The 11658-nt window shown below is 38.3% G+C and overlaps 1 protein-coding gene across 1 annotated transcript in view; it reads left to right on the forward strand.

Annotated features, from left to right (window-relative positions):
- Positions 1 to 8340, forward strand: part of ESF1 (ESF1 nucleolar pre-rRNA processing protein) — a 58359-nt gene extending 50019 nt beyond the window's left edge. Inside the window, exons 12-14 of the mRNA XM_024735443.1 lie at positions 3536 to 3618; positions 5351 to 5497; positions 7544 to 8340. Of these exons, the coding sequence (XP_024591211.1) occupies positions 3536 to 3618; positions 5351 to 5497; positions 7544 to 7837 (524 nt within the window). The 3' untranslated portion in view covers positions 7838 to 8340. The remainder of the gene's footprint in view (positions 1 to 3535; positions 3619 to 5350; positions 5498 to 7543) is intronic.
- Positions 8341 to 11658: the final 3318 nt, after the last annotated feature.

An 11658-nucleotide genomic window follows, 5' to 3' on the forward strand; every position in this document is an offset into this window, starting at 1 on the left:
AGCCAGGATCCATATGTATAAGAGCTGGACACAAGGACTTGTTGCTAAAGAGTAAATTGCTAGGGGGCTTACCACTCCTGTCTGGTCAGTACGGAGAGCAGTCTGCCCTCCAGTGAATTCCCTTAACTGCTCTCTCACAAGAAGCTCTCAACTGAACACTCTGGAAGAACTTTTTTATGGAAACAATTCTCTGACATTACAAGTAATGGAAAATGGAATTTCTTTTACAGATATTCCTTTTATAGATCAATTGTTTGCAGCACATCTTTTTCCATGGATGTATTCTGTTACATTTTTTTGCTTAAAGGGATAGTGGCCTCAGTAAGGCTTGTTTAGTTTTTGGGGTTTTTTTTGCGGTACGTGGGCCTCTCACTGTTGTGGCCTCTCCCGTTGCGGAGCACAGGCTCCGGACACGCAGGCTCAGTGGCCATGGCTCACGGGCCCAGCTGCTCCGCGACATGTGGGATCTTCCCGGACCGGGGCACGAACCCATGTCCCCTGCATCAGCAGGCGGACTCTCAACCACTGCGCCACCAGGGAAGCCCAGATTTTTTTTTCTTAACTATAAAACCCTAACACCTGATTTCAAGTCTCTTAATATTCAGCTTATTAGAATCATCTATATGTCCTTTTTGCCACAGTCCCAGGAGATGTGGACTCTTACTTGCCAAAAGATTCACTGAAAAATAAAGATAACGTTTCAGAACAGGGACTTTCATTTCCCTAGTACTCTTCACTAAATTAGGTCTGAAAGCTTTCCAAAGGGAAAATGCCTTTTTTTTAAAATGCTTTTTTTTAAAAAATAAAGATATGCCCACCTAATATGATCTTGTTAACAGTGCAGAAAGGGTCTCTACACATTGTTTATCTTCTGACTAAACAGTTGAATGTAGCACACAGTAAATTCTTCGTGAGCAAAGAAATTTTCATCACACTAAAATTGGATATCATTTTTAGCCCTGACCATCTTGGAGATTTTTTTCCTCTCTTGCTGCAGTCTTCCTTTCAAGTTTATTTTTATGGCTTTTCACCAGGTTGTTATAAAATCCGGAACAGTTCATTGTGGGCTCTTTGAAATTATTTCCCACAGCTGTATGTGAAGATCTTTATCTCCTTTATGTATTAATCATATACAGCCTGATTTTTTCCCCTGCCACAGAATGATCTTCTGCATATGTCACTTGTCCATTCACTTCAAAAGGAGCTATTGCCTTAAGAGAGCAGAGGTAAACTTAGGGTGTGGGAGTCAGACCCTAAGAAAGTGGACCCTTGATGATATTTATATGTATAAATACGTGCACATACTTACAACAGAGAAAAGGTTATAATCTTAAAGCAGATACATCATTCCCTGAAAAACATTTGAGATAGGAGCACTATCTCACTTAGGGGAAGGGCTACATATAATGATATTTCTTCTTAAAAGTGCAGACAGACGCCTTGGTAGCAGTGAGGGGTGAACGAGGCCACACTTTTGTGCAGGTGTGTTCTCTCAGCTGGGCAGGGCTGCCTTAGTGCAGCAGGGCTAGTGCACGTGGAGCAGCTTCTAAAGCTTCTCTCTACTTCCTGTTATCCCCCATTAGCTGTGGTTGTTCAGCCATCATTATGTGTTCTGTGAATTTTACTTTATTATTTTACAACAAAATGCATTTTAAATGGAAATGGCTCTTCCAGGGAGAATGACATTTGATAGCGAAGGGGTGAAGTATGGGTGATTAACAGAGAGCCTGAGCTGGAGTGCTCGGGTTTGAATCATGGTTCCTTTACTTACTCACCTTGAGACAAATTGCTTAACCTCTCTGTGTTTCAGTTTCCTCACCCACAGTGTGAAGATTGTAATAAATAACAGAGTCTACCTCATAGCATTGTTGTGAGGACTAAAGCAGTTCCTGTATAAAATGGAATAAAACAGCAGTACTTTCTGGTGCCTAGTAAGTGCTGTACAAGCATTAATTGTTGTTAATACTTTAGAGACCATTGGTTTCTCTGCATTTGGAAGGACAGAACTCAACTTATCCAAATAAGACAGTGTCCAGCAGCTCAGAGAAGGTTGAGATTGTGTAATAACATTCTAGAGTAACAGAACATGTCTTTGTGGATTCTGAACCTTCTTACTCTTCAGAGTAGTTCTTCATACTTTGACACCAATTCTCCCTGAACCCCTCCCAACAGACAAAAAAAAGGAAGAAAAATCAAAGCATCTGTGTGTTCACCAAGGAACCCAAGATACCTTATATATGTATAGTCAGACTATTACAACAGTGATAGCAAGCAGTTTATAGCACCATGTGCCGGACATTAAGCTCTTAACATTTTTTAGTGTATTCAGTCATCACAATAACCCTAGGAGGTAGGTGCAAGTATTATAATCCCCACTTTACAGATAAGGACACAAGCACAAACTGCTACAGCTAGAATGTAGTCGAGCCAGAATTTAAACCCAGGCCAACTGCTCCCGAGTCAAGTGCCCTTAACTGCCGTGTGTTACTGCCTCATCTAACACCTTGTGTTCTCCAGAAGTCCCTGAGTCCCTGAAAATATAGTCAGTTTTCTACTCAGGAGCCAGTTTTCCCATGAGTAATTTTGTTTAATAATAATAGAACCAGAAAATTAAACAAAGATCAAATTTGTCTTTCGAGAAAGAGAAAGGGTTTTGTTAAACTTTTATTTACAGGTAGTTATCGTCAAATTGTCATTATAGAGATGAATTTTTCATTTTGCTGATGAGTTTTAAGAGTTTATATATTAAAATTACCTGTGTTCTGTTTTTTTTCCCTTTGTGATTTCTCCTGTTATTCTTGCGCTAAGAAAACATTCCTTCTATTTAAGATCAGGTAGCTGTTCCCTTGTATTTTCTCATAGGGTTTTTTTTTTCCTAATGTTTAACTCTTTAATACATCTGCATTTTATTTTCCTGTAAATTATGTGATGCATCTATAGCTCAAATTTTTTTTTGCAGAATAAAACAAATTGCCTAGCACCAGTTATTGAATAATCCTTTCTTTTTCCGGTGATGTATGATGCTACGTTTTATTACATACTAAGCCAACTGTTCTCTTTTTCTCACTATGTAGTACAGTGTTTTTGTCTTCACTTTGTAGTACAGTTCAGCACACTGTATTACATGTATATCAAATCTGTCTTGTTAATCTTTGTAAAGATTTCCTTGAATAGAATTTTATTAAATGTATATATTTTGTCATGAGTGGATGTTGAATTTTATCAAGTACTTATTCTGTATCTGTTGAAATGATCTTATGATTTTTCTTTTTTAGCTGATGTATATATAATTATACATTACTTTCAGAAGAAATTCCTTCTTTGTAATATTCACTTATCCCCTCCAGACTATTATTATTCCATTCATACCCATAGTCATCTAAGTAATATTTTTTTACTTTCTTTAGTTTCTATATATTTATTGATAGATACCTTGCATTTTTGTTATAAACAAAAATTTTAAAATAGTATAAACAGATTGTTGCTGTGATAGTCTTATAATTTTTAACCCTCCTATGTTGGTTTGTTGTGCCAGGTATAAAAGAAAAGAAGAAATCAACAAAATCTGCAAAAGATGGCACATCTCCAGAGGAACAAGCTGAACTAGAAAGACAAAAGGTAAGACGTGGTCATGGTTACATGCTTAGTGGATAATTGATATGTACAGTTCAAGTGGAGTTATCCATGTGTTTCCAGTATCCCTAATAAAAAAAAAAACTTATTTTAGTTATGAATTTATAAATAAGAATTTCAGCAGCATAGTTTTTTTTGTTTTTGTTTTTTGCGGTACACAGGCCTGTCCCTGTTGTGGCCTCTCCCGTTGCAGAGCACAGGCTCCGGACGCGCAGGCTCAGTGGCCATGGCTCACGGGCCCAGCCGCTCTGCGGCACGTGGGATCCTCCCGGACGGGGGCACAAACCCGCATCCCCTGCGTCGGCAGGTGGACTCCCAACCACTGCACCATCAGGGAAGTCCCAAGCATAGTTTTTAAATGTCATCTTTTTACCAAATTTCTCCAACTAGTATCCAGCTAGTACAAAGTTAAAATTTACCTCAAACCCAAGGCATGTCCCTTTGTGATTAAGAGGAAAATATCTTATTATTAAAAACCCTTACTATAACTGAGACCAAAAAAAAATAGTACTATAAAAACCTTAAAATAATAATGCCATAAGTTTTAATTCAATAATTTAATTCAAGTTTTAATTTGGTCTCACTATAACTGAGACAAAAAAAATAGTACTATTAAAACCTTAAAATAATAATGCCATAAGTTTTAAACCCTGTAATACAGGGTTTGCTTTATGGCTTGTTCAATGCTCATTTCTCTCTTTTTATTATTGAAAATAACAAATTTAGTGTACAAAATTAGTCTTTCTTGGAAGTGTAGTGAACTTGATGCTTCAGTGCCTCCAAAGATCCATGGCACAGAGTAATATGTATTTTTTCTGAGACAGGAATTGGAGTCAACAATGTTCACAAGACTGATGTTCATAGCACTGTCTAGGAGGGAGCCTGACTGGTCTCCTAAACTCTGCATCTTAATGCATGTTTTACTGCATGTGCAGTGATGCTCACAGAGTTAAGGAGCAAAAGAAAACCTTTCTTTTGTAGAAGACGGCTCTAAAAACAAAGCCAACTGCGGGTACTGGTGGTGGAAGGGAGACATAATTAAAGCAGTCTAAAGTGGTAATGGAGGAAGATTCACAGGAATCTCATAGCACACTCTGTATTTTCTCTAGTGTACATGGTTGTTTACTTGATTCTTGAAGGTTTACATTTAATCCCATGGTCGGTAGAAAATACCTATTTAGTAGAAACAAGCATTATATTAGATTACAGAAGCAAATATTAAGATCCTGCCTTCATAGAAATGTGTCAACATTGAAGAAGTAAAGGCCAAAAAAAAGCAAAAGAAAAAAGGAATTCCTTGTTCCTAAAGCATGTTTGGAAAGTCTAGTTTGTATCACAGAATACTACATGTTTGCTAGATTTAGTGTCTGCCTAAAAAGAACAAACTGAAAATGAGAAATTTTTATTTGGGGGACTTGAGGACTCTTATTTCTACAGCCTACTAACCAGTTATACTAGGTGAAATATGGTCTGGATTTTAGATAAAGCTTCCTGCTGTCAGTGATGTTGCTTCTAAAAATTATACCCATTACTGTACAGAGATCTCTGGGTTTCATTTTGAGTTCTGGTAATCCACAATCAGTTTACGGATGACAAGTGTTATCCCGGAGCATTGGTGGCTCGGTTCTCCTTTCCTGGGGGCATATCTGTATCCTATACTCCTGTTTAGGGAAAGAAAAGCACTGTTGTATATTTGAACTCTTTTTTCTCTCCACAGGCTGAAATGGCTTTGCTCGTGATGGATGAGGAGGAAGAGAGCAAGAAACACTTCAATTATAACAAGATTGTGGAGCACCAGAATCTGAGCAAAAAGAAGAAAAAACAGCTTATGAAGAAGAAGGAATTATTGGAGGATGACTTTGAGGTAACCAGGGACAATAGTCATTATCTTCTTAAAGCTGGTGTTAAATCTAAAGTCAGCTCTGGAGATAAAAATTGAGCGTCTTGGGGCTTCCCTGGTGGCGCAGTGGTTGAGAGTCCACCTGCCGATGCAGGGGACACGGGTTCGTGCCCCGGTCCAGGAAGATCCCACATGCTGTGGAGCGGCTGGGCCCATGAGCCATGGCCACTGAGCCTGTGCGTCCGGAGCCTGTGCTCCCCAACAGGAGAGGCCACAGCAGTGAGAGGCCTGCGTACCGCAAAAAAAAAAAAATTGAGCATGGAGCCAAAGCTACCATCTTTCAGCCCAACACAGCCAGTTCATCCACGGGGTGTTTCTTTGGTTGAGCACCAGGTGATGTAGTTGGCTTCTATTTTGGTAGCCATGTTGCACCAAAATATGTAGCTTTTAGTGTTAGAATCACATGCACTGTGATGCTCACACTGGGAAAGTTCTGCATCATTAAGCCTGACAGAGAAATAAGCAGGTTCACATCACATCGCGTCACACTCTGTGTGCAAAGGCCAGTGCAGTAGGCCATGCTTTTTTAATTGCTTTGTTTCTTGTTTCCATTGCTCCCTCTTTTTCCTCTTTTTGCTAAGTACATATTTCTAGTGACCACACAGTCCCCATGCATGAGTTTGAACCCTGTACAGAAAACCTACAACAGCTGTTAGTAACTATTTGATGACTTCCATCCATTAGCATGGAAGAATAGACCCAGAAGAAGATGGGAGAGATTTTGAAGTTGTTTAGAGAATTGAGAGAGGCGTACAGATAACTTCTAAGTAGCGTGGAGAGGGACTTTGAAACCACTGTGTAGCTCCGGTTTCTGTTAAGTCAGCTCCATGTGTGTGCTGTTCCACTGAACTTTTTGGTGAATTGATTTTCTTATGAAAAGTTAAAAACAAAGAATGATTTGTAGTCAGATCTTCTATTTTGAGAACTGTCTCCACACACTAATCATCATGCATAAAAACATTTTTCATGAGTGTCGTGGTGGTGGTGGTGGTATCACGTCTGTTGTCCTTACTATAACTAAGTAACTCTACAGTCCATCTCCGGGTGGACTCATTTTTCGCATGGGAATGATGGGTGGCAGTGAGTCATGCTCCCTTTCTGGCTGGTCACCCCTGTGCCTGGCAATACTTGAAGACCTGGCTGGAGTTAAGGGTACACTCTTAACATGTAGGACCACAGTGTTTTTGTAGAAAGATAAAGGATAAATTCGGGGCTTGTATCTGACCAGATCTTGGTCTCAGGGGTGCCATCTTTCCCATTTTAATCTTTAAATCTTTTGCTGTATGAACTGCCCTCAGTAGCTGCTCATTTTAGCACGAAGGTTGAAAAAAAGTTTAATGTACTCAGAATGCAATGACTGCACAAAACTCCAGCAGGAGATACCATTGGCTTAATTATCGGCTTAATTATCTCAGCCAGAAAGAGGTTTCACACTGTAAGCGTGGAGGAGCCTGCCTACTCCAGGGGTCATTCCTCCCCTCCTCCAGACGCTCGGTCTAAGTGGCTGGTGTCGTTCCAGGCCATTGTATACATAGACTAGGATAGTTCCCTTTCAAGGATATTGGCATTGTGTGATGAAAAACAGTGTGCCCTGCACATTGTGGTTCAGGAATAAACCTTAAAACTCCCTTGAAGGGCTTCCCTGGTGGCGCTGTGGTTGAGAGTCTGCCTGCCGATGCAGGGGACACGGGTTCGTGCCCCGGTCCGGGAAGATCCCACATGCCGAGGAGCGCTGGGCCTGTGAACCATGGCCTCTGAGCCTGCGCGTCCGGAGCCTGTGCTCCGCAACAGGAGAGGCCACAACAGTGAGAGGCCCATGTACTGCAAACAAACAAACAAACAAAAACTCCATTGAAGATCTGTGGGAGAACAGTTTTCTAATGAATCAATGCAAAATGCCCACGTTTGTATTTTATATAATCAACTCACTTACTTTCGAAATTTGGTCTCATTTCTGGGCCTTTTGGTTTACTAATTTTATTTATTTATGTTTTCCTTTTGGATTTGCAGGTCAATGTTAAGGATGCACGGTTTCAGGCAATGTATACTTCCCACTTGTTCAATTTGGATCCTTCAGATCCTAATTTCAAGAAAACAAAAGCTATGGAAAAAATCCTTGAGGAGAAAGCCCGTCAGAGAGAACAAAAAGAACAAGAACTTACTCAGGCAATAAAGAAAAAAGAGAGTGAAATTCAGAAGGAATCACACAAGAGATCCATTGATCCTGCCTTGTCAATGTTGATTAAATCTGTAAAAAACAAAACAGAGCAGTTTCAAGCAAGAAAAAAGCAAAAAGTCAAATAGGTGTATGTTGTTTCTTTTTGGTTTGAGAATGTATAAAGTATACAGAAGTGATGGAAGGAATACTTATTGGGAACAGTGCTATACCTTTCAAGAATATGAATAAAAACTGACTGTTGTAAAATTTATTTTCTGTATATAACAGTTAGACCTAATTGTGTATGATTGATAGATTTGTACTGTGTATTTCCACAGATTAATCCAGATTATAGGATGTATAAAATTTTTATATTTATTACTCTGCTAGCTTTTTTTAAAGACTTTATAATTCTATGTAAAAAATAGAGGAGTGCCCAAGTCTTAAGTCTGAATAAGAGTTAGGAACAACTTGAAAATATGTATATGCAATACATTAATTTATCTGGAAGCAGGAGGCAGATTTAGATACTTGTTTAAATAATTTATATTTCTAGCCATAATGAATAGAAGCCAATAACTTTCTTTGTTGTTTGGTAATGTTTATTATAGTTTATTAATTTGTAAATAAAAATTTTTACTATTTTGTATAGCACTGAATTCATTTTATTCACCTCCAATAAACTACTCTCTGGAAAAATATCTGAAAAACTAACTCTTTTAAGAGGACAACTCCATGGAAAGGCAGTTCCAGTTCTGCATTGTTCATAATTATATTTGAAATGTTCGCGAGCTCTGCAATGATTTTTATGTTTGTAGTAACAGAAAATTCTTCTGTCTGCCCTTCAGAGTTTTGGAATGCTTGGAAGGATGGGTATGCTGCTATAGAGTTTAAGGAATCTTAATTCTTTTTAAAATTAAATTAAAACACACCTTCAAAGCCTTAATAGTCCTGGATTTCATCTGGTCTAGGTTTTGTAAACTATTAACTGACCACTTAGAAGAATTAGGTGTGCTGTATAAATAAATGAAAATAAAAACCAAAATAGTCACTTGGAATGAATGATAAATATGGTAGCTTCTGAAAGGCAGTAGGAGTTTGGCCAGGTTTGTGGTTAATAGTAAACTTAACATTATTGGTACAAAAATTCAAGCCTGCCAACGTAGTATATTTTCAAGAATAAAAGGATGTAAGACTCAGAATGATATCAAGATAATAAGGGCATATGAACAGTCTATGGAAGGGGAAGGAAAAAAGAGGATATCTAAAATTGCTCATAATAACAGAAAAACGCAGAGTATCGTGCCGGGAATGGTGTTCTTTTTTTTTTTTTTTTTAAATCTTTATTGGAGTATAATTGCTTTACAATGGTGTGTTAGTTTCTGCTTTATAACAAAGTGAATCAGTTATACATATGTTCCCATATCTCTTCCCTCTTGCGTGTTCTTATCATGAAGTGCATAAGGGGAAGGAAAAAAAAGGATATCTAAAATTGCTCATAATAACAGAAAAATGCAGAGTATCGTGCAGGGAATGGTGTTCTTTTTTTTTTTCTAACATCTTTATTGGAGTATAATTGCTTTACAATGGTGTGTTAGTTTCTGCTTTATAACAAAGTGAATCAGTTATACATATGTTCCCATATCTCTTCCCTCTTGCGTGTTCTTATCATGAAGTGCTAATAACATTGTTAGATAATTCAGCCAAATAAAGCAGTATTTGTGTACTCATCACTAGAAGATCATGAATCTTAATATATTTTTGAATATAGTCTATAATTGTATAATTATTCATATTTCATTTTCATGCAAGGAAAAAGACTTTAATCACAGTGTGGGGATTACTCAGTTTGATTTTAAGATTCCTGTGAAACTTACTCTTTTGGTTTTTTAATTGGTTTGGTTTGGTTTGGATTTTCATTTTTGAGCCCTTTGTTGATAAGTCACTGTGTTTAATTGTAAATCTCATTTTACTAGTCAGGCACATGATTGATTATAACAAATAAATTGAGCATATAAGCTTTGCACAGCCCTGGCTCCTTTTCTCAAGGAATTGACATTTTTTAAGTAGGGAAAAAAATGAGAATTGCATTATCAGGTACTGCATTAAATAAACATAATACACCAAGAATGTTAGGTTCTCAATAAATACAATAATTGCTGGTAGTAAAACTCAGGATAAAAATATGGCCACTGCCATAATTCAACAAACAATGTGAGGGTAGTTTGGGTGACTCTTAAGGTCACATTTATTTGGATTGTTTGTTGTTGGTGGTATTCTTGATACCAAAACCGGATGAAAACAGTACAAGTAAAGAAAACCTACAGACTGGTATTTATTGTTAATATATAGAAATGAGATTGCTTCTGGAGAATTAATGTCTCACAAACTTAGGCATAAAAAACCTCAACAAAATATTAACAAATTGAATCTGACAACGTATAAAAAGAATTATACACCATGGCCAAGGGGATTTAATTCCAGGTTTGCAAAACTGGTTCATCCACAACCAACGTAATCCACTGTATTAACATGCTAAAGAAGAAAAAGTATATGATCATAGCAATTGATGAGAAAAAGTATTTGACAAAATCTAACATCCATTCATGATAAAAACAACTTTGGAATAGAGGGAAACTACTTAACTTGATAAAGGGCATGACAGAAACCCTACAATTAGCATACTTAGACCGAATGTTTGCCTAAGATTGAGAAAAAGGCAAGGCTGTCTTTTAATCGTGTCTTATTTTCTGTATTCTAATCCTCTGACCACTGGGTGGGTCCTTGCTGTTCCTACAGAGACTGCCTTTCCCAGGGCTGGCCAGTTCCCAGAGTTAGTAAGTAACTTGCACACAAGCATGCCTTTCGAATGCAAAGCAACAAATCCAGAGCCTGTACCTTCAGCCACCTTTATTCTTTTCACACAGTGGGCCACTATCCTCGTGCCCTACCCTAGAGCCCACTGAAATTCAAGCTAGCCAATCCTAAACTTTCTTACCCTGCCTCGCCCATCCCTTCCCGAAGAAGCCACAATAAAGCCCCTTGCCCACATTTTCCCCTGTTCTCTGCCTCCTCACCAACCCCAGTGTTTCCCTGTGTGACCCCCTTCCGTGGCATGCTAGGGAATGTGAGTATAAAAAACTTCTTCAATCACAACAGTTATTTCCGTATCTTTGTATCTTACCATATCTGATTAATACAAATCCCAGTTACCCTTAAAACAATGTCCACGCTCACTACTCTGGAAGTTCTAACCACTGCAATAAAGCGATAAAAATAAAAAGCGTACAGATTGAAAAGGAAGAAATAAAACTGACGGGGCTTTCCTGGTGGTGCAGTGTTTAAGAATCTGCCTGCCAATGCATGGGACACGGGTTCCATCCCTGGCCCAGGAAGATCCCACATGCCTCAGAGCCACTAAGCCCATGCGCCACAACTACTGAGACCGCGTGCCGCAACTACTGAAGCCCACACACCTAGAGCCCCTGCTCCGCAACAAAAGAAGCCACCTCAGTAAGAAGCCCGCGCACCACAATGAAAAGTAGCCCTTGCTCACTGCAACTAGAGAAAGCCCGCGCACAGCAACGAAGAACCAACGCAGCCAAAAATAAAAAAATAAGTAAATAAATTTATAAAAAAAGAAAAAAAACTGACCCTATTTGCTGATGACATGATTGTCTACATAGAAAATCCCGAGGAATCCACAAAAACGAAACCAAAAAATCCTCAAACTAAATAGGGGAGTTCAGCAAGATCACAGGATAAAATGTCAGCATGTAAAAATCAATCACGTCTCTATATACTAACTATGAACACGTGGAAACTGAAATTAAAAACACAAATGTTCCAAAGAAAATAATATACTCAGGTAAAAACTTACCAAAACATGTACAGAGCTTGTATGCTGAAAATTACAAGATGCTGATGAAAGATGCTCCTTTTTTTATTGTCTGAAGAGTCTGTGGTG

This window comes from Neophocaena asiaeorientalis, unplaced genomic scaffold (assembly GCF_003031525.2).
Source record: "Neophocaena asiaeorientalis asiaeorientalis breed wild unplaced genomic scaffold, Neophocaena_asiaeorientalis_V1.1 scaffold64, whole genome shotgun sequence".
Classification (NCBI taxonomy): Eukaryota; Metazoa; Chordata; class Mammalia; order Artiodactyla; family Phocoenidae; genus Neophocaena; species Neophocaena asiaeorientalis.